This window comes from Oncorhynchus kisutch, linkage group LG10 (assembly GCF_002021735.2).
Source record: "Oncorhynchus kisutch isolate 150728-3 linkage group LG10, Okis_V2, whole genome shotgun sequence".
NCBI lineage: Eukaryota > Metazoa > Chordata > Actinopteri > Salmoniformes > Salmonidae > Oncorhynchus > Oncorhynchus kisutch.
The window spans coordinates 14,000,875-14,022,628 of NC_034183.2; the positions used below are offsets into that span (position 1 = coordinate 14,000,875).

The following is a 21,754-nucleotide window of genomic DNA, read 5'->3' on the forward strand; positions in this document are numbered from 1 at the left end:
TCCATTAAAATAACATCAAATTGATCAAAAATACAGCGTAGACATTGTTGGTGTTGTAAATGACTATTGTAGATGGAAACTTATGATTGTACGCCTACGTAGATATTACAGAGGCCCATTATCAGCAACCATCACTCCTGCGTTCCAATGGCACGTTGTGGCTGCTAATCCAAGTTTATCATTTTAAAAGGCTAATTGATCATTAGAAACACATATTTTAATTATGTTAGCACAGCTGCAAACTGTTGTGCTGATTAATTAAGAAGCAATTCAACTGGCCTTCTTTAGACTAGTTGAGTATCTGGATCATCGGCATTTGTGGGTTTGATTACAGGCTCAAAATGGCCAGAAACTGAAAAGAACTTTCTTCAGAAACTCGTCAGTCTATTCTTGTTCTGAGAAATTAAGGCTATTCCATGCAAGAAATTGCAATGTATTCGATGCTTAAGTACTCTAAAGTGTTACATTGCTTACTCAAAACAGCAGTACAGTGTTTCTTCATCAACATCTTTATGCCTTCTTTAATAAAATAACTTGGAAAAAAGGACATTCAAATGTGTATGTTTATATTTCACTTAATTTCCATTTGGGTATTGTTTAGACAAGAATGATAAAATTATGGTACAGAAATGTTATGCTCTTTAGTGTAACCTTTATTTAACTAGGCAAGTCCATTATGAACAAATTCTTATTTACAAGGACAGCCTACTTCTTCCTCCCCAATGGGGATTTGAACCCCATTCTCCCGCGTGCCCCGCATTCTGTAGTACAGGCATGGCCTGCTCTCCCTTATGTAAGGAATTAGGCACTTTCCCATGTTTACTACAATATGTATTGTAGACTGCACAGTAGCCTAATAAACAGATTTCGTTAATAAAATAATGATAAAAAATACTCTTTCAAAATTCAGTTGTACAGCGCCATATTTTCCATTCCATTCTAACGGAAACCCTGAGGGTTTCATTTTTCATGGAAAAGAAACACCATAATATTATTCAAATTAATTTAACTTCCCATATCCGGGAGCGTAATCATAGCCTCAAGAGCATTACCATAACGCAACTTTTCCTATTCATGAAAATCGCAAATGAAATGAAATAAATATATTCAAACACAAGCTTAGCCTTTTGTTAACAACACTGTCATCTCAGATTTTCAAAATATGCGTTACAGCCAACGCTAGACAAGCATTTGTGTAAGTTTATCATGGCATAATGCTATGCTAGACTCTGCTGTCAGCAGGCAACATTTTCACGAAAATAAGAAAAGCAACCAAATTAAATAATTTACCTTTGAAGAACTTCAGATGCTTTCACTCAGGAGACTCCCAGTTAGATAGCAAATGTTCCTTTTTTTCAAAAATATTAGGCAAAAATAGCTCCCGATTGTTCATCCTGCTTGGCTGAGAAATCAACAGAAAAATACTTCAACTATAACACCAAACCTTTTTCAAAATTTGCTCCATAATATCGACAGAAACACGGCAAACGTTGTTTAGGATCCATCCTCAAGGTGTTTTTAACCTATGTATTCAATAATATATCCGTCGAGGCAGTTGGTTTCTCATAAGAAGCGATTGGAAAAATGGCTACCTCAGTATTTTAGGCAAGGTTTTCTGCGGGAGACACCATGTGACCACGTGGCTTATATGGTCCCTTACAGCCATTCTTCAAGGGAAATGCCTAAAAAGACGTCACAATGCTGTAGACACCTTGGGGAAAACGTGGAAAAAGTAAGCTCATTCGTAGCTCCTTCACAGCCATATAAGGAGTCATTGGCATGAGGCCGTTTTAAAAAATGCGGCACTTCCTGATTGGATTTTTATCTGGATTTTGCCTGTAAGATCAGTTCTGTGGCACTCAGACAATATCTTTGCAGTTTTGGAAACGTCAGAGTGTTTTCTTTCCAAAGCTGTCAATTATATGCATAGTCGAGCATCTTTTCGTGACAAAATATCTTGTTTAAAACGGGAACGTTTTTCATCCAAAAATTAGAATAGCGCCCCCTAATAGCGCCCCCTATATCGAAGAGGTACCAGTCAAAAGTTTGGAGACACCTACTCATTCCAGGATTTGTCTTTTTTACTACACTAAACTACACTAAAATAACACATCCTAGATCTGAATACTTTTTTCTTTTCATATTTGACTGTACTGACAACAAAATCACACAAAAATTATCAATGGAAATCAAATTTATCAACCCATAGAGGTCAAAATTAAAGTGGAAAACCACACTACAGGCTGGTCCAACTTTGATGTAATGTCCTTAAAACAAGTTAAAATGAGGCTCAGTAGTGTGTGTGGCCTCCACGTGCCTGTATGACCTCCCTACAACGCCTGGGCATGCTCCTGATGAGGTGGCGGATGGTTTCCTGAGGGATCTCCTCTCAGACCTGGACTAAAGCATCCGCCAACTCCTGGACAGTCTGTGGTGCAATGTGGCGTTGGTGGATGGAGCGAGACATGATGTCCCAGATGTGCTCAATTGGGTTCAGGTCTGGGTAACTGGTGGGCCAGTCGATAGCATCAATGCCTTCCTCTTGCAGGAACTGCTGACACCCTCCAGCCACATGAGGTCTAGCATTGTCTTGCATTAGGAGGAACCTAGGGCCAACTGCACCAGCATATGGTCTCACAAGGGGTCTGAGGATCTCATCTCGGTACCTAATGGCAGTCAGGCTACCTCTGGCGAGCACATGGAGGGCTGTGCGGCCCCCCAAAGAAATGCCACCCCACACCATGACTGACCCACCGCCAAACCGGTCATGCTGGAGGATGTTGCAGGTAGCAGAACGTTCTCCACGGCGTCTCCAGACTGTCACATCTGTCACATGTGCTCAGTGTGAACCTGCTTTCATCTGTGAAGAGCACAGGGCGCCAGTGGCGAATTTGCCAAGCTTGGTGTTCTCTGGAAAATGAAAAACGTCCTGCACGGTGTTGGGCTGTAAGCACAACCCCCACCTGTGGACGTCGGGCCCTCATACCACCCTCATGGAATCTGTATCTGACTGTTTGAGCAGACACATGCACATTTGTGGCCTGCTGGAGGTAATTTTGCAGGGCTTTGGCAGTGCTCCTCCTGCTCCTCCTTGCACAAAGGCGGAGGTAGCGGTCCTGCTGCTGGGTTGTTGCCCTCCTACGGCCTCCTCCATGCCTCCTGATGTACTGGCCTGTCTCCTGGTAGCGCCTCCATGCTCTGGTCACTACGCTGACCGATACAGCAAACCTTCTTGCCACAGCTCGCATTGATGTCCCATCCTGGATGAGCTGCACTACCTGAGCCACTTGTGTGGGTTGTAGAATCCGTCTCATGCTACCACTAGAGTGAAAGCACCGCCAGCATTCAAAAGTGACCAAAACATCAACCAGGAAGCATAGGAACTGAGAAGTGGACTGTTGTCCTCACCTGCAGAACCACTCCTTTATTTGGGGTATCTTGTTAATTGCCTATCATTTCCACCCGTTGTCTATTCCATTTGCACAACAGCATGTTAAATTTATTGTCAATCAAATCAATTCAATTTTATTTGTCACATACACATGGTTAGCAGATGTTAATGTGAGTGTAGCGAAATGCTTGTGCTTCTAGTTCCGACAATGCAGTAATAACCAACAAGTAATCTAACTAACAATTCCAAAACTACTGTCTTATACACACAAGTGTAAGGGGATAAAGAATATGTACATAAAGATATATGAATGAGTGATGGTACAGAGCGGCATAGGCAAGATACAGTAGATGGTATCGAGTACAGTATATACATATGAGATGAGTATGTAAACAAAGTGGCATAGTTAAAGTGGCTAGTGATACATGTATTACATAAGGATGCAGTAGATGATATAGAGTACAGTATATACGTATACATATGAGATGAATAATAATAATAATAATGTAGGGTATGTAAACATTATATTAGGTAGCATTGTTTAAAGTGGCTAGTGATATATTTTACATAATTTCCCATCCATTCCCATTATTAAAGTGGCTGGAGTTGAGTCAGTGTGTTGGCAGCAGCCACTCAATGTTAGTGGTGGCTGTTTAACAGTCTCATGGCCTTGAGATAGAAGCTGTTTTTCAGTCTCTCGGTCCCAGCTTTGATGCACCTGTAATGACCTCGCCTTCTGGATGATAGCGGGGTGAACAGGCAGTGGCTCGGGTGGTTGTTGTCCTTGATGATCTTTATGGCCTTCCTGTAACATCGGGTGGTGTAGGTGTCCTGGAGGGCAGGTAGTTTGCCCCCGGTGATGCGTTGTGCAGACCTCACTACCCTCTGGAGAGCCTTACGGTTGTGGGCGGAGCAGTTGCCGTACCAGGCGGTGATACAGCCCGCCAGGATGCTCTCGATTGTGCATCTGTAGAAGTTTTTGAGTGCTTTTGGTGACAAGCCAAATTTCTTCAGCCTCCTGAGGTTGAAGAGGCGCTGCTGCGCCTTCACGATGCTGTCTGTGTGGATGGACCAATTCAGTTTGTCTGTGATGTGTATGCCGAGGAACTTAAAACTTACTACCCTCTCCACTACTGTTCCATCGATGTGGATAGGGGGGTGTTCCCTCTGCTGTTTCCTGAAGTCCACAATCATCTCCTTAGTTTTGTTGACGTTGAGTGTGAGGTTATTTTCCTGACACCACACTCCGAGGGCCCTCACCTCCTCCCTGTAGGCCGTCTCGTCGTTGTTGGTAATCAAGCCTACCACTGTTGTGTCGTCGGCAAACTTGATGATTGAGTTGGAGGCGTGCGTGGCCACGCAGTCGTGGGTGAACAGGGCGTACAGGAGAATGCTCAGAACGCGCCCTTGTGGTGCCCCAGTGTTGAGGATCAGCGGGGTGGAGATGTTGTTGCCTACCCTCACCACCTGGGGGCGGCCCGTCAGGAAGTCCAGTACCCAGTTGCACAGGGCGGGGTCGAGACCCATGGTCTCGAGCTTGATGACGAGCTTGGAGGGTACTATGGTGTTAAATGCCGAGCTGTAGTCGATGAACAGCATTCTCACATAGGTATTCCTCTTGTCCAGATGGGTTAGGGCAGTGTGCAGTGTGGTTGATTGCATCGTCTGTGGACCTATTTGGGCGGTAAGCAAATTGGAGTGGGTCTAGGGTGTCTGGTAGGGTGGAGGTGATATGGTCCTTGACTAGTCTCTCAAAGCACTTCATGATGACGGAAGTGAGTGCTATGGGGCTGTAGTCGTTTAGCTCAGTTACCTTGGCTTTCTTGGGAACAGGAACAATGGTGGCCCTCTTGAAGCATGTGGGAATAGCAGACTGGGATAGGGATTGATTGAATATATCCGTAAACACACCAGCCAGCTGGTCTGCGCATGCTCTGAGGGCGCGGCTGGGGATGCCGTCTGGGCCTGCAGCCTTGCGAGGGTTAACACGTTTAAATGTTTTACTCACCTCGGCTGCAGTGAAGGAGATGCCGCATGTTTTGGTTGCAGGCCGTGTCAGTGGCACTGTATTGTCGTCAAAGTGGGCAAAAAAGTTATTTAGTCTGCCTGGGAGCAAGACATCCTGGTCCGTGACGGGGCTGGTTTTCTTTTTGTAGTCCGTGATTGACTGTAGACCCTGCCACATACCTCTTGTGTCTGAGCCGTTGAATTGAGATTCTACTTTGTCTCTATACTGACGCTTAGCTTGTTTGATTGCCTTGCGGAGGGAATAGCTACACTGTTTGTATTCGGTCATGTTTCCGGTCACCTTGCCCTGATTAAAAGCAGTGGTTCGCGCTTTCAGTTTCACGCGAATGCTGCCATCAATCCACGGTTTCTGGTTTGGGAATGTTTTAATCGTTGCTATGGGAACAACATCTTCAATCACTTTCTAATGAACTCGCACACCGAATCAGCATATTCGCCAATGTTGTTGTCTGACGCAATACGAAACATATCCCAGTCCACGTGATGGAAGCAGTCTTGGAGTGTGGAATCAGATTGGTCGGACCAGCGTTGAACAGATCTCAGCGTGGGAGCTTCTTGTTTTAGTTTCTGTCTGTAGGCAGGGATCAACAAAATGGAGTCGTGGTCAGCTTTTCCGAAAGGAGGGCGGGGCAGGGCCTTATATGCGTCGCGGAAGTTAGAATAGCAGTGATCCAAGGTTTTGCCAGCCCTGGTTGCGCAATCGATATGCTGATACAATTTAGTTAGTCTTGTTTTCAGATTAGCCTTGTTAAAATCCCCAGCTACAATGAATGCAGCCTCAGGATGTATGGATTCCAGTTTGCAAAGAGTCAAATAAAGTTTGTTCAGAGCCATCGATGTGTCTGCTTTGGGGGGAATATATACTGCTGTGATTATAATCGAAGAGAATTCCCTTGGTAGATAATGCGGTCGACATTTGATTGTGAGGAATTCTAAATCAGGTGAACAGAAGGACTTGAGTTCCTGTATGCTTTTGTGACCACACCACGTCTCGTTAGCCATAAGGCATACGCCCCCGCCCCTCTTCTTACCAGAAAGATGTTTGTTTCTTTCGGCGTGATGCGTGGAGAAACCAGCTGGCTGCACCGACTCCGATAGCGTCTCTCCAGTGAGCCATGTTTCCGTGAAGCAAAGAACGTTAGTCTCTGATGTCCCTCTGGAATGCTACCCTTGCTCGGATTTCATCAACCTTGTTGTCAAGAGACTGGACATTGGTGAGAAGTATACTGGGGAGTGGTGCACGATGTGCCCGTCTCCGGAGTTTGACCAGAAGACCGCTACGTTTCCCTCTTTTACGAAGTCGTTTTTTTGGGTCGCTGGCTGGGATCCATTCCGTTGTCCTGGGTGAAAGGCAGAACACAGGATCCGCTTCGCGAAAGTCATATTCTTGGTCGTACTGATGGTGAGTTGACGCTGCTCTTATATTCAGTAGTTCTTCTCGACTGTATGTAATGAAACCTAAGATGACCTGGGGTACTAATGTAAGAAATAACACGTAATAAAAGACTGCACAGTAGCCTAATAAACAAATAAACACATTTTGTTTTTAAAATAATGATAAAAAATACTCTTTCAAAATGCAGATGTTGATTTAGTTATGGATACATAACAAATTACTATGGGAATAAATATCACTGATTTACAGAAATATTGGAACAAAGTTGTCTAATGAAGGCAAACTATTTAGAATCTTCCAATCCTGTAGCCTACTCCCGATCGTCATGTTGTACATCGCCATATTTTCCATTTCATCCTAATAGAAACCCTGAGGGTCTTGTTTTTCATTTTTCTCTGAATAGAAACACCATAATATTAATCAAATGAATTATGCCAAATTTCTTAAAATCAGTCCCCTATACTATGTTATTACAAAAAAGCCTTTCAATTATCTGGTATTACCAATTCGGAATACTATCAAATGCTTCTCAAAGATACCCTCTGGTGGTCAAACGAGCAAAAACTTGTAGTAACAGAAAAAAATGTCTGAGAATTAAATGACATGCCACAGAATGCTGCAGCAGCACGCAAGGTGCGCAACAGTATAACGCAACTTTTAAAGGAGTATACTGTATACTATCTATACATCTGTACTATCTATACACCTATACTATTTACTGTATACACCTATATTATCTACTGTATACACCTATATTACCTACTTTATACACCTATATTATCTATATACAGTGGGGCAAAAAAGTATTTAGTCAGCCACCAATTGTGCAAGTTCTCCCACTTAAAAAGATGAGAGGCCTGTAATTTTCATCATAGGTACACTTCAACTATGACAGACAAAATGAGAAAAAAAATCCAGAAAATCACATTGTAGGAATTTTAATGAATTTATTTGCAAATTATGGTGGAAAATAAGTATTTGGTGAATAACAAAAGTGTATCTCAATACTTTTTGTTATATACCCTTTGTTGGCAATGACAGAGGTCAAAATGTTTTCTATAAGTCTTCACAAGGTTTTCACACACTGTTGCTGGTATTTTGGCCCATTCCTCCATGCAGATCTCCTCTAGAGCAGTGATGTTTTGGGGCTGTTGCTGGGCACGGACTTACAACTCCCTCCAAAGATTTTCTATGGGGTTGAGATCTGGAGACTGGCTAGGCCACTCCAGGACCTTGAAATGCTTCTTACGAAGCCACTCCTTCGTTGCCCGGGCGGTGTGCTTGGGATCATTGTCATGCTGAAAGACCCAGCCACGTTTCATCTTCAATGCCCTTGCTGATGGAAGGAGGTTTTCACTCAAAATCTCACGATACATGGCCCCATTCATTCTTTCCTTTACACGGATCAGTCGTCCTGGTCCCTTTGCAGAAAAACAGCCCCAAAGCATGATGTTTCCACCCCCATGCTTCACAGTAGGTATGGTGTTCTTTGGATGCAACTCAGCATTCTTTGTCCTCCAAGCACGACGAGTTGAGTTTTTACCAAAAAGTTCAATATTGGTTTCATCTGACCATATGACATTCTCCCAATCTTCTTCTGGATCATCCAAATTGCTCTCTAGCAAACTTCAGACGGGCCTGGACATGTACTGGCTTAAGCAGGGGGACACGTCTGGCACTGCAGGATTTGAGTCCCTGGCGGCGTAGTGTGTTACTGATGGTAGGCTTTGTTACTTTGGTCCCAGCTCTCTGCAGGTTATTCACTAGGTCCCCCCGTGTGGTTCTGGGATTTTTGCTCACCATTCTTGTGATCATTTTGACCCCACGGGGTGAGATCTTGCGTGGAGCCTCAGATCGAGGGAGATTATCAGTGGTCTTGTACGTCTTCCATTTCCTAATAATTGCTCCCACAGTTGATTTCTTCAAACCAAGCTGCTTACCTATTGCAGATTCAGTCTTCCCAGCCTGGTGCAGGTCTACAATTTTGTTTCTGGTGTCCTTTGACAGCTCTTTGGTCTTGGCCATAGTGGAGTTTGGAGTGTGACTGTTTGAGGTTGTGGACAGGTGTCTTTTATACTGATAACAAGTTCAAACAGGTGCCATTAATTGGGATCTTCTTTGTTCGACATTTGAAGCTGCACAAAGAGCGGTAAGTCGTGGCTAATATAGCCGACAGCTATATATTTTATTACTTTACTAGTGTATCATGTAGGCTAACGTAACGTTAAATCAATGAGCATCCACATAGTCAGTCAGTGTGGGAACGTGATCGTTGCACCCAGATTGAGCTAACTCTGGCTAGGCGGTTGGTAGCCTAAATCCTGCCTGGTGCCATTCATTGGGATCTATACCATCTACTGTATACACCTATACCATCTACTGTGTACACCTATACCATCGACTGTGTACACCTATACCATTTACTGTGTACACCTAGACTATCTACTGCATACACCTGTATTTACTGTGTACACCTAGACTATCTACTGCGTACACCTAGACCATCTACTGCGTACACCTAGACCATCTACTGCGTACACCTAGACCATCTACTGCGTACACCTAGACCATCTACTGCGTACACCTAGACCATCTACTGCGTACACCTAGACCATCTACTGCGTACACCTAGACCATCTACTGCGTACACCTAGACCATCTACTGCGTACACCTAGACCATCTACTGCGTACACCTAGACCATCTACTGCAATACACCTAGACCATCTACTGCAATACACCTAGACCATCTACTGTATACACCTAGACCATCTACTGTATACACCTAGACCATCTACTGTATACACCTAGACCATCTACTGTATACACCTAGACCATCTACTGTATACACCTAGACCATCTACTGTACAGCTGTACTAAACTCATCCAAAAAAAAGAAACATCCTCTCAACTGTGTTTATTTTCAGCAAACTTAACATGTGTAAATATTTGTATGAACAAAACAAGATTAACAACTGAGACATAAACTGAACAAGTTCCACAGACATGTGACTAACAGAAATGGAATAATGTGTCCCTGAACAAAGGGAGGGTCAAAATCAAAAGTAACAGTCAGTATCTGGTGTGGCCACCAGCTGCATTAAGTACTGCAGTGCATCTTCTCCTCATGGACTGCAGCAGATTTACCAGTTCATGCTGTGAGATGTTACCCCCACTCTTCCACCAAGGCACCTGCAAGTTTCCGGACATTTCATTGGGGGAATGGCCCTTGCCCTCACCCTCCGATCAAACAGGTCCCAGACGTGCTCAATGGGATTGAGATCCGGGCTCTTCGCTGGCCATGGCAGAACTCTGACATTCCTGTCTTGCAGGAAATCACGCACAGAACGAGCAGTATGGCTGGTGGCATTGTCATACTGAAGGGTCATGTCAGGATGAGCCTGCAGGAATGGTACCAAGAGGGAGGATGTCTTCCCTATAACACACTGCGTTGAGATTGCCTGCAATTACAACAAGCTCAGTCCAATGATGCTGGGACACACCGCCTCAGACCATGACGGACACTCCACCTCCAAATTGATCCCGCTCCAGAGTACAGACCGGGGGAACGCTCATTCCTTCGATGATAAACGCAAATCTGACCATCATCCCTGGTGAGACAAAACCGCGACTCGTCAGTGAAGAGCACTTTTTGCCAGTCCTGTCTGGTCCAGCGATGGTGGGTTTGTGCCCAAAGGCGACGTTGTTGCCGGTGATGTCTGGTGAGGACCTGCCTTACAACAGGCCTAAAAGCCCTCAGTCCAGCCTATTGTGGACAGTCTGAATGCTGATGGAGGGATTGTGCGTTTCTGGTGTAACTCGGGCAGTTGGTGTTGTCATCCTGTACCTGTCCTGCAGGTGTGATGTTCGGATGTTCTGATCCTGTGCAGGTGTTGTTACACGTGTTGTGCCACTGCGAGGATGATCAGCTGTCCGTCCTGTCTCCCTGTAGCGCTGTCTTAGGTGTCTCACAGTACGGACATTGCAATTTATTGCCCTGGCCACAACTGGAGTCCTCATGCCTGAAGATCTGTGAAGTTATTTTGATTTTTACGAATTATCTTTGAATTGACGGAGTCTTGATGTTTTTTTTTTATTGCGTTTATCTACACACCTATACTATCTACTGTAAACATCTATACTTACTATACACCTATGCTAAATATACACCCATGCTAACTATAAATATTTTCTAACTATACAGCTATACTATCTACTGTATACACCTATACTATCTATACACTTATACTATCTATTATAAACATCTATACTAGCTATACACTTACACCATCTACTGTATACACCTATCCCATCTACTGTATACACCTATTCTATCTACACATCTATACTATCTCTACAGCTGTACTATATTTACAGCTATAAATCTATACACCTGTCTACTGTATACACCTATACTGTCTACTGTTTACACCTCTACTGTCTACACATATATCTACTGTAAACATCTATACTATCTCTACACCTGTACTATCTATAGGTATAGTATAGCTGCATAGATGTATCTACTTTATAAACCTATACTATCTACTGTATACACCTATACAGTCTACTGTATACACCTCTACTATCTACGCACCTATTCTATCTACTGGGAACATCTATACTTCCTATACTGTCTACTGTATACACATATACTGTCTACTGTGAACATCAATACTATATATACACCTGTAAATCTATACACTGATACTATCTATGGTATACACCTGTACTGTCTACTGTATACACCTGTACTGTCTACTGTATACACCAATACTGTCTACTGTACACCTATACTGTCTACTGTACACCTATACTGTCTACTGTATACACATATACTGTCTACTGTGAACATCAATACTATATATACACCTGTAAATCTATACACTTATACTATCTACGGTATACTGTCTACTGTATCTACTGTATACACCTGTACTATCTACTGTATACACCTGTACTATCTACAGTGGCAAGAAAAAGTGAACCCTTTGAAATGACCTGGATTTCTGAATAAATTGGTCATGAGATTTCATCTAAGTCACAACAATAGACAAACATAGTGTGCTTAAACTAATAACACACAATTTAGTGTATGTTTCTTGTCTATATTGAATACATAATTTAAACATTCACAGTGTAGGTTTGTTTAGTTCACAGTGTAGGTTTGTTTAGTAAGTGAACGCCAAGGCTAATGACTTTTCCAAAAGCAAAAGGAGTCAGGAGTCAGCTAACCTGGAGTCAAGTCAATGAAACGAGATTGGAGATGTTTGTTAGAGCTGCTTTGCCCTATAAAGAACTCACATAATTTGAGTTTGCTATAGACAAATTGTCTATAAATGGAGAAAGTTCATCACTGTTGCTACTCTCCATAGGAGTGGCCATCCTGCAAAGATGACTGCAAGAGCACAACGCAGAATTCTCAATGAGGTAAGAAGAATCAGAGAGTCAGCTAAAGACTTACAGAAATCACTGGAACATGCATAACATCTCTGTTGATGAGTCTACGATACGTAAAACACTAAACAAGACTGGTGTTAATGGAGGACACCATGGAAGAAGCCACTGCAGTTTTGCACACTATTGGCATTCTCTCAACCAGCGTCGCCTGGAATGCTTTTCCAACAGTCTTGGAGTTCCCACATATGCTGAGTACTTGTTGGCTGATTTTCAATTACTCCAACTCATCCCAAACCATCTCAATTTGGTTGAGGTTGGGTGATTGTGGAGGACAGGTCATCTGATGCAGCACTCCATCACTCTCGTTCTTGGTCAAATAGCCCTTTCACAGCCTGGAGGTGTTTTGGGTCATTGTCCTGTTGAAAAACAAATTATATCCCATCTGGTTTGAGCTAAGTGGGACTGGCGTATCACCGCAGAATGCTGTGGTAGCCAAGCTGGTTAAGTGTGCCTTGAATTCTAAATAAATCATAGACAGTGTCACCAGCAAAGCACCTCCACACCATCACACCACCTCCTCCATGCTTTACGGTTGGAAATACACATGTGGAGATCATCCGTTCACCCACACCGTGTTTCTCAAAGATACGGCGGTTGGAACCAAAAATCTCCAATTTGGACTCATCTGACCAAAGGACAGATTTCCACTGGTTTAATGTCCATTGCTCGTGTTTCTTGGCCCAAGCAAGTATCTTCTTCTTATTGGGGTCCTTTAGTAGTTGTTTCTTTGCAGCAATTCATCCATAAAGGCCTGATTCACATAGTCTTCTCTGAACAGTTGATGTTGAGATGTGTCTGTTACTTGAACTCTGAAGTATTTACTTGCAATTTCTAGTGCTGGTAACTCTAATGAACTTATCCTCTGCAGCAGAGGTAACTCTGGGTCTTCCATTCCTGTGGCGGTCCTCATGAGAGCTAGTTTCATCATAACACTTGATGGTTTTTGCTACTGCAGTTGAAGAAACTTTGAAAGTTCTTGAAATGTTCCATATTGACTGACCTTAAAGTAATGATGTACTGTAGTTTCTCTTTGCTTATTTGAGCTGTTCTTGCCATAATATGTCAAGAACAGGTTTTTATTGTTTTATTGACCTTGTCTTGTCTTTGTAATCTTTGCTGATGCTTGTGGTGATCAAACAATTTTTCAAGTTGGGATCAATAAACTACTTTACTCTGTAGAAGTGTGATCTGAATTCTAAAATTCTATAGGATGAGTTTGCAGCATGGTTTACATTTCTGTTGGTGATCCACACTGATGGTTTGTACATCTTATTCAATTTGTTTATTGCTATATTACTTTAAATCCCCTTTCAATCACATTTTTAAAGACACTTCAGAACATTGCCCTCAGGCCACTTTGTATAGAAGATTAATATTTTCACACAAGGTCAATGGATTCAAAGGATAACAGTGTGCAAAATAAGCCATCATACATTTAAAAACGGCAATTACTGAAGAACACCTGAATGTGTGGGTCAGATGAGGTTCACGTCCTTGCTTTGAAATCAGAATACATAACAATGTGTTTGTAAATGTCTTTGTAGTTTTATTACAAGGCCTCTCACACCTCTCTCCTGGCCACAAAGAATTACAATGTTTCTTCTTCTATTCTTATTTATGCAAATAATCTCATACAAGGTTAATTCAATGAAGTCTCTGGTATATTATACTGGTGTAGTTTACAGTGGCTTCAGAAAGTATTCACACCCCTTGACTTTTTCCAATTTGTGTTGTGCAAGTGCCTGAATATAAAATGGATTCAATTGTGATTTAGTGTCACTGGCCTACACACAATAACCCATCATGTCAAAGTGCAATTAGGTTTTTCAATTATTTTTTTTACAAATTCATAAAAAATTTAAAGCTGAATTGTCTTGAGTCAATAAGTATTCAACCCCTTATGTTAAGCCTAAATAAGTTCAGGAGTAAAAATGTTCTTAACAAGTCGCATAATAAGTTGCAATAGTGTTTAACACACACAATTATCTTTAAGGTCCCTTGGTCGAGCATTGAATATCAAACACAGATTCAACAACATAGACCAGGGAGGTTTTCCAATGCCTCGCAAAGAAGGGCACCTATTGGAAGATGGCAACAACAACAAAAAAGCAAACATTGAATAGCCCTTTGACCATGGTGAAGTTATTCATTATGGATGGTGTATCAATACACTCAGTCACTACAAAGATACAGGCGTTCTTCCTCACTCAGTTGCCGGAGAGGAAGGAAACTGCTCGGGGATTTCACCATGAGGCCAATCGTGTCTTTAAAACAGTTACAGAGTTTAATTCCTGTGATGGGAGAAAACTGAATGGATTTTTAAAAATTGAAGTTACTCCACAATACGAACCTAAATGACAGTGTGAAAAGAAGGAAGCCTGCACAGAATACAAAGCAATTAACTTTTTGTCCTGAATACAAAGCGTTGTGTTTATGTTTGGGGCAAATCCAATATATTACTGAGAACTGCTCTCCATATTTTCAAGCATGGTAGTGGCTGCATCATGTTATGGGTATGCTTTGTAATCATTATGGAATGGGGAATTTTTTTCACGATAAAATAACTAAATGGAGCACAGACAAAATACTAGAGGAATTCCTGGTTTCATCTGATTTCCTCCAGACACTGGGAGATTAATTCACCTTTCAGCAGGACAATAACTTAAAACACAAGGCAAAATATACACTGGAGGTAGTTACCAAGAAGAAAGTGAATGTTGCCGAGTTACAGTTTCGACTTAAATTTGCTTGATAATATATGGCAAGACATGAAAATGGTTGTCAATGATCAACAACCAATTTGACAGAGCTAGAATAATATTGTACAATCCACGTGTGCAAAGCACTCAGAGACTTACCCAGAAAGATTCACAATTGTAATCTCTGCCGAAGGTGATTCTAATGTGTATTTATTCCGTACTGTGAATACTTCTGTAAATGAGATATTTCTGTATTTCATTTTCAGTACATTTGCGAAAATCTCTAAAAACGTGTTTTCACTTTGTCATTATGGGGTATTGTGTGTCAATGGGTGAGAGGAATAAAATTATAAAATACATTTTGAATTCGTCTAACAACAAAATGTGGATTAAGTCACAGGGTATGAATACTTTCTGAAGGCACTGTAGATACATACGTAGATAGTGTAGGTGTTGGTATAGGTGTTTAAAGTAGATAGTCTAGGTGTATAGCTAGTATAGGTGTACACAGTAGATAGTATAGGCGTATATACAGTGCCTTGCAAAAGTATTCACCCCCCTTGGCATTTTTCCTATTTTGTTGCATTAGAACCTGTAATTTAAATTGATGTTTATTCAGATTTCATGTAATGGACATGCGCAAAATAGTCTGAATTGGTGAAGTGAAATTCTCTATATTTTTAATATATACAAAACAGAAATGTGTTGCGTGCATATGTATTTTGCTATGAAGCCCCTAAATAAGATTTGGTGCGACCAATTACCTTCAGAAGTCACATAGTTAGTTAGATTGCACACAGATGGACTTTATTTAAGTGTCAGATGATCTCAGTATATATACACCTGTTCTATAATGCCCCAGAGTCTGCAACACCACTAAGCAAGGGGCATCACCAAGCAAGCTCCACCATGAAGACCAAAGAGTTCGCCAAACAGGTCAGGGACAAAGTTGTGGAGCACCATTAAATCCATTATTTAAAAATGGAAAGAATATGGCACCACAACAAACCTGTTAAGAGAGGGCCACCCACCAAAACTCACATACCTGGCAAGGAGGGCATTATTCAGAGAGGCAACAAAGAGACCAAAGATAACCCTGAAGGAGCTGCAAAGCTCCACCGCAGAGATTGGAGTATCTGTCCATAGGACCACTTTAAGCCGTAAACTCAACAGAGCTGGACTTTACAGAAGAGTGGCCAGAAAAAAAGCCATTGCTTAAAGAAAAAAATAAGCAAACACGTTTGGTATTTGCCAAAAGACATGTGGGAGGCTCCCCAAACATATGGAAGAAGGTACTCTGGTTAGATGAGAAATACAGAGAAATTCTTGAGGGAAACCTGTTTCAGTCTTCAAGAGATTTGAGACTGAGATGGAGGTTCAATTGTACAAATTAAGAAAAACCATTGAATGAGTTGGCGTGTCCAAAATTTTAACTGGTACTGTGTGTATATATATATATATATATGTGTATATATGGGTGGAACATATATATATATGTGTGTATATATGGGTGGAACATGTATATATATATATATATGTGTGTGTATATATGTTCTACCCACTTATAAAACCAAAGCTGCGCCCCTGCTATTTCCTGTTGTAATAACAACCCTTAACACATTCCAGACAACCATTAGCGTATCCCTAGCCATCTAGCTTATCTAAATTACATTTGCTAACTTCTGTTACTTCATGGTTCATTCTTACATCCACATATTTGCCTTATGACAGATGTAGCGTATGGAATTATTGGACCTTGACATGTTGCTTTATCCACTGTGTACCTCAGTTCAAATAGATGTATATGCTGACTATTTGTGTGTGTGTGTGTGTGTGTGTGTGTGTGTGTGTGTGTGTGTGTGTGTGTGTGTGTGTACAGCAATGGTACACCAGCTCCATGAAGGGGGTGTGTGCGTGGCTGACAGACAGACTGGACCTTCAGCTCCACATGTACCAGCTGAAAACACTCATCAAGATTGCCAAGGTAACGCTCATTGTTGTGGTGTGAGTGTACACTGTCAACATTCACAGTAAGCTGTAGCCCTAATCGAGACTGTCATTTTACTTTTCTTTAAAAAAAAAACATTTTTAGCCCTTTTTCTCCCCAATTTCGTGGTATCCAATTGTTAGTAGCTACTATCTTGTCTCATCGCTACAACTCCCGTACTTGCTCGGAAGAGACTAAGGTTGAAACTCATGCGTCCTCCGATATACAACCCAACCAAGCCGCACTGCTTCTTAACACAGCGCGCATCCAACCCGGAAGCCAGCCGCACCAATGTGTCGGAGGAAACAGCGTGCACCTGGCAACCTTGGTTAGCGTGCACTGCGCCCGGCCCGCCACAGGAGTCGCTGGTGCGCGATGAGACAAGGATATCCCTACCGGCCAAACCCTCCCTAACCCGGACGACGCTAGGCCAATTGTGGGTCGCCCCACTGACCTCCCGGTCGCAGCCGGTTACGACAGAGCCTGGGCGCGAACCCAGAGTCTCTGGTGGCACAGCTGGCGCTGCAGTACAGCGCCATTAACCACTGCCCGAGACTGTCATTTTTCATGTTGGACATGAGGTATATGGAATCATGTGCTTTGTGAATAATGTTATTAATAATTACTTGGGAAATGATATGCTTTATTTGTTATATATCTGATTCTGAACATTTAGTCTAGTTAGCACCAGATTAATGCAGAGGCTTAAATGGGTTGAGGCCTAGGGGGTCCTAAAATAAATAAGCAAATATATACTGTAGGTACACTGAGTGTACAAAACAATAGAAACACCTTCCTAATATTGAGTTGCACCTCCTTTTGCCCTCAGAATAGCCTTAATTCTTCGGAGCATGGACTCTACAAGGCGTCAAAAGCGTTCCACAGGGATGCTGGCCAATGTTGACTCTGATGCTTCCCACAATTGTGTCAAGTTGGCTGGATGTCACTTGGGTGGTGGACCATTATTGATACACAGGAAACTGTATAGTGTGAAAAGTTGCAGTTCTTCTCGGTGTGCCTGGCATCTACTACTATACCCCGTTCAATGGCACTTAAATCTTTTGTCTTGCCCATTCACCCTCTGAATGGCACACATAAACAATCCATGTCTCAAGGCTGACTTCTTTAAACTGTCTCCTTCCCTTAATATACACTGATTTTAAGTGGATTTAAGAAGTGACATCAATAAGGGTTTCATAGCTTTCACATGGTCTGTTTATGTCATGAAAAGAGCAGAGGTTCCTAATGTTGTATACACTCAGTGTATTAAATAAGTAGTATAAAAAATATATATATTTGACTACAACCTCCAACCACAGGAGGACTCAGGAGCCCGCTCTCAATGAGTGTAGATAGTCTGCTGCCGCTCTGCTAATCATCAGATGGGGGAGGAAAGGAGGTAGGGGGCCCATGTGGGTAACTAGGGGGGCCTGCCTAACTGATTCAGGGCCGGCCCTAGCCTTTTGGGGACCTAAAGCGGGCAAAACATTTTAGTCGCCCCCTTTTGAGCGCAGAGAGAAAGTTAATTTCCTGCATCTCTAAACATTTTGCCATGGGGTGTAGAGAAAACATGTTGCAGTTTTATTAAAGTAAGTTTAAAGCAGTTCTAAACATTTTGCCATGGGTGGAGAGTCATTTTTGAAGTTTTAAAATTATTTACCTGCAATTCTAAACAATTTTCCATGACTTATGTCATGTTAATGATATCTGAGTGAGAGTGACACAATCAATGGGGGCCATGTGTGCCCGGTTGGTATTCGGGCCAGGATTACTACAAGTTTAGCTAGCTGGCTAGACTAACTTAAATAACAACACCTTTGATGGAAAACAGGTAGTTTCAGTACAATTTTATAAATGCAGACAGATCATTTGTTCATTCGACATGGTGGGATCTTTTTGTGTCGGTAAAATTAATATTGTGAGAAATGGTGGTGGAAATATTGATTTATAAATATTGACATAATAACGATAGAATCGAAGTAAACTTGGAGTCACACAATGATGTGCTGTGTTGTCCTCCCACTGAGAAACCATGCATTATATTAGGCTACAGATGACATAGTTATGATGAACTTCACTGGGTGGTAAAGTGCACGGTGATGAGCTTCATGCTCCTTTCCAGTAAGTAACGAGGGTCTTATTTTTGGTGATATGATTGATGCTTGACTGCCGTTTGACAAATAAAATATTATTTCCATAATAATCATATTTTATAGACTAGCCTACCTGCACAGCCTACCCGCACTAGATCTGTGAGCTGTTGGCTAGAGCCGGGTTTTCCCGGTGCATCATCAGGCACTGACTCTGTTTGGTGGAAACACCAATGATGGGAAATTAGATTTTTTTTTTTCATGCAGATTTTTTAATATTCACATAAATCTGTTGCCAATTGGATGGAATTGTGTATCCTACTCTGAGCAGTAAGTAGTGACTCCGACTGAGTCCCCCCCCCCCCCCCCCAACAGTACTCCTCACTGCATTCCCAGAAAGTTGGTTGACCCTCTATGATGTCACGTAGGTTAATACATTGCTATGTTTTCAATTACAGTGCATTCGGAAAGTATTCAGTCCCCTTGACCTTTTCCACATTTTGTTACTGAATACTTTACCGAATGCACAGTATAAAGCCCTTTTGCAAAACTCCCACTGTACCTGTCATTACTAACCTTTAGAGATATGAGTTACCACACCTGGTCTCAGGGATGGATAACTGGTCTCTACTGAGTTAGTTAAATCAGATGACATTTTTTTTTTGCACTGAATTTGTGGAACAATCTTCAAATTGTTGTTAAATGTGATGTTTCAGAAAGCTGATTGAGGACCTTATTACTGATGAATGTGTTTTTTATGACCCTGTTTCTCTTTCTGCTTGCATTTTGTATTTATATTTTCATGTGTATATTTTGTGTAATTTGTGTAGTTCAGGGCTCATCTGTTTAAAAAAAGACCTTGGTCTCAGTATGACTCCCTGGTAAAAAGAAAAATAAGTATATTTACATTTTAAATATAAACAGTTATTGGCACCTAGATTGAGTACACTCAGACATTGGAGCCCAATTTGGATGGACCTATTGAAGAAGACCACAGTGGCCTTGAATCTGGCCTTTGTGCAAATCTGTTCAGTTCCTCTATTCAGCACACAACAGGCTATTGTTCCACCATTCAAACCTAACAGTCTATTCTGTTCTGACCATTCACACTCGGTCTCTGTTTCACATTGAGAGACGCCTCCATGTTCTGTGTTTTTCTGTTTGGTTTCACTCACAGAAGACCTACCGAGACTTCCGGCTCCAAGGAGTCCTGGATGGAACCCTGAACAACAAGAGCTATGAAACCGTCTACAACCGCCTCACTGTAGAGGAGGCCACCATGGCTGTCAAGGCCGGCGACGGTCTCCAAGGCATCACCATGAGGGACAGTGATGAGGAGGATGGGTGAACCTCTCCCTATAGCGCCAAGTCTGGTGGCCCTCGCATATAGACTGAAATGGGAAGTGTGCATGTATGTGTACAGGAGATGGAAGGGGTGGAGATTATGTGTCTGTGTGTGTGTGCAACAGAAAGAGATGGAGGGCTTGTAGAACACACACTTAAGTCTATGATAAAAACATCCATCGTTGTGATCCCCCCCCCCTCCTCCCCTCCCCCACTTACTCCAGTAGTGGCTACCTTCACAGCCATAATGATAATGATGTCAGTACAGCTCAGTGGTCACCAACTGGTGGCCTTCAGTGCAGTTTCCGTTTGTTTATTTAATTTGTTTGTTGGTTTCTTTGTACTTTATTTTAATAGTGATGTAAATCAAGAAAAAAGAAACAAGTTGTGCTCTTATGGTTACCTAGATACAATCATGCCAATTGAAACAGGTTTCAGAGGTCTCGCCAAATGCAGGTCCATTCTGTGGTAAATGTACAAAGTGCATTATGAGGACATTATGAGTACATTTCAGGGTGTTTGAGGACATTGAGGTTGTTCTTACATAATCACACTGAAAGAGCGATGATACAGCCAATATACATATGTTTATGCTCTACTGTATGAATGTAATGCATTGGCTAAAGTGCTACATTGTCATTTAATGTATTTAGGCTATGCTTGAGTGTATTATCCCTCACAAGAGTTAGACACAATATACATTCAAAGCTGTGTCCAGTAGGCTAAAGCTGATTGATAGAGTGCATTATGTTTTGAATCTGAATTGATGTCTTAACTGTGATACTTCAATCAGTTTGTGTCAGTGGAGTTCAAAGACAAAACAAATGGGACAAAATATAGGAAATATATTTCTATTGTCTTCTGTGCACCTGTTTTTATTCAGGTGTGAATGTTCTAAGTGTTAGAATTAAAGTGTTTTTAAAGCAATCATGGTGTCCTGAATTTCTCCATAAACTATGTTAACAGCACAATCTGTAATAAGGACCCTTTTATTGTTAAGGTGATGGACAGAGCTGGGGAAATCTAACACTCTCAAATTAGTAAATGGAGCTATACATATTTTAAAGCTATACATTGTTTGCTAAAATACTTAAATCACAACAAAAACAAACAATTGAGTAATGCAAAATATGTAAACATTTAAGTTGTGTTCTTCAAAAATCATATACCATTACCTAATATACAAATTGTGAAGTTCTTACAAATTATGACAAACTATTTGCCATCAGTTTATAGTTTTGTTAGTATAGGGCTTAATATTGAATAAAGCCTAATAGCTATTTTGTTTTGTTCTAAAAATCATCTGAATTTCAGAACTGGTAAATTTATTGCGACATGACAACTTCATTTCAACGAATAA

The 21,754-nt window shown here is 41.6% G+C and overlaps 1 protein-coding gene across 1 annotated transcript in view; it reads left to right on the forward strand.

Moving 5' to 3' along the window:
• Positions 1-21,321, forward strand: part of cadps2 (Ca++-dependent secretion activator 2) — a 268,321-nt gene extending 247,000 nt beyond the window's left edge. Inside the window, 2 exon segments of the mRNA XM_031833159.1 lie at positions 16,853-16,957; positions 20,228-21,321. Coding sequence (XP_031689019.1) covers positions 16,853-16,957; positions 20,228-20,398 — 276 coding nt within the window. The 3' untranslated portion in view covers positions 20,399-21,321.
• The last annotated feature ends 433 nt before the right edge of the window (positions 21,322-21,754 follow it).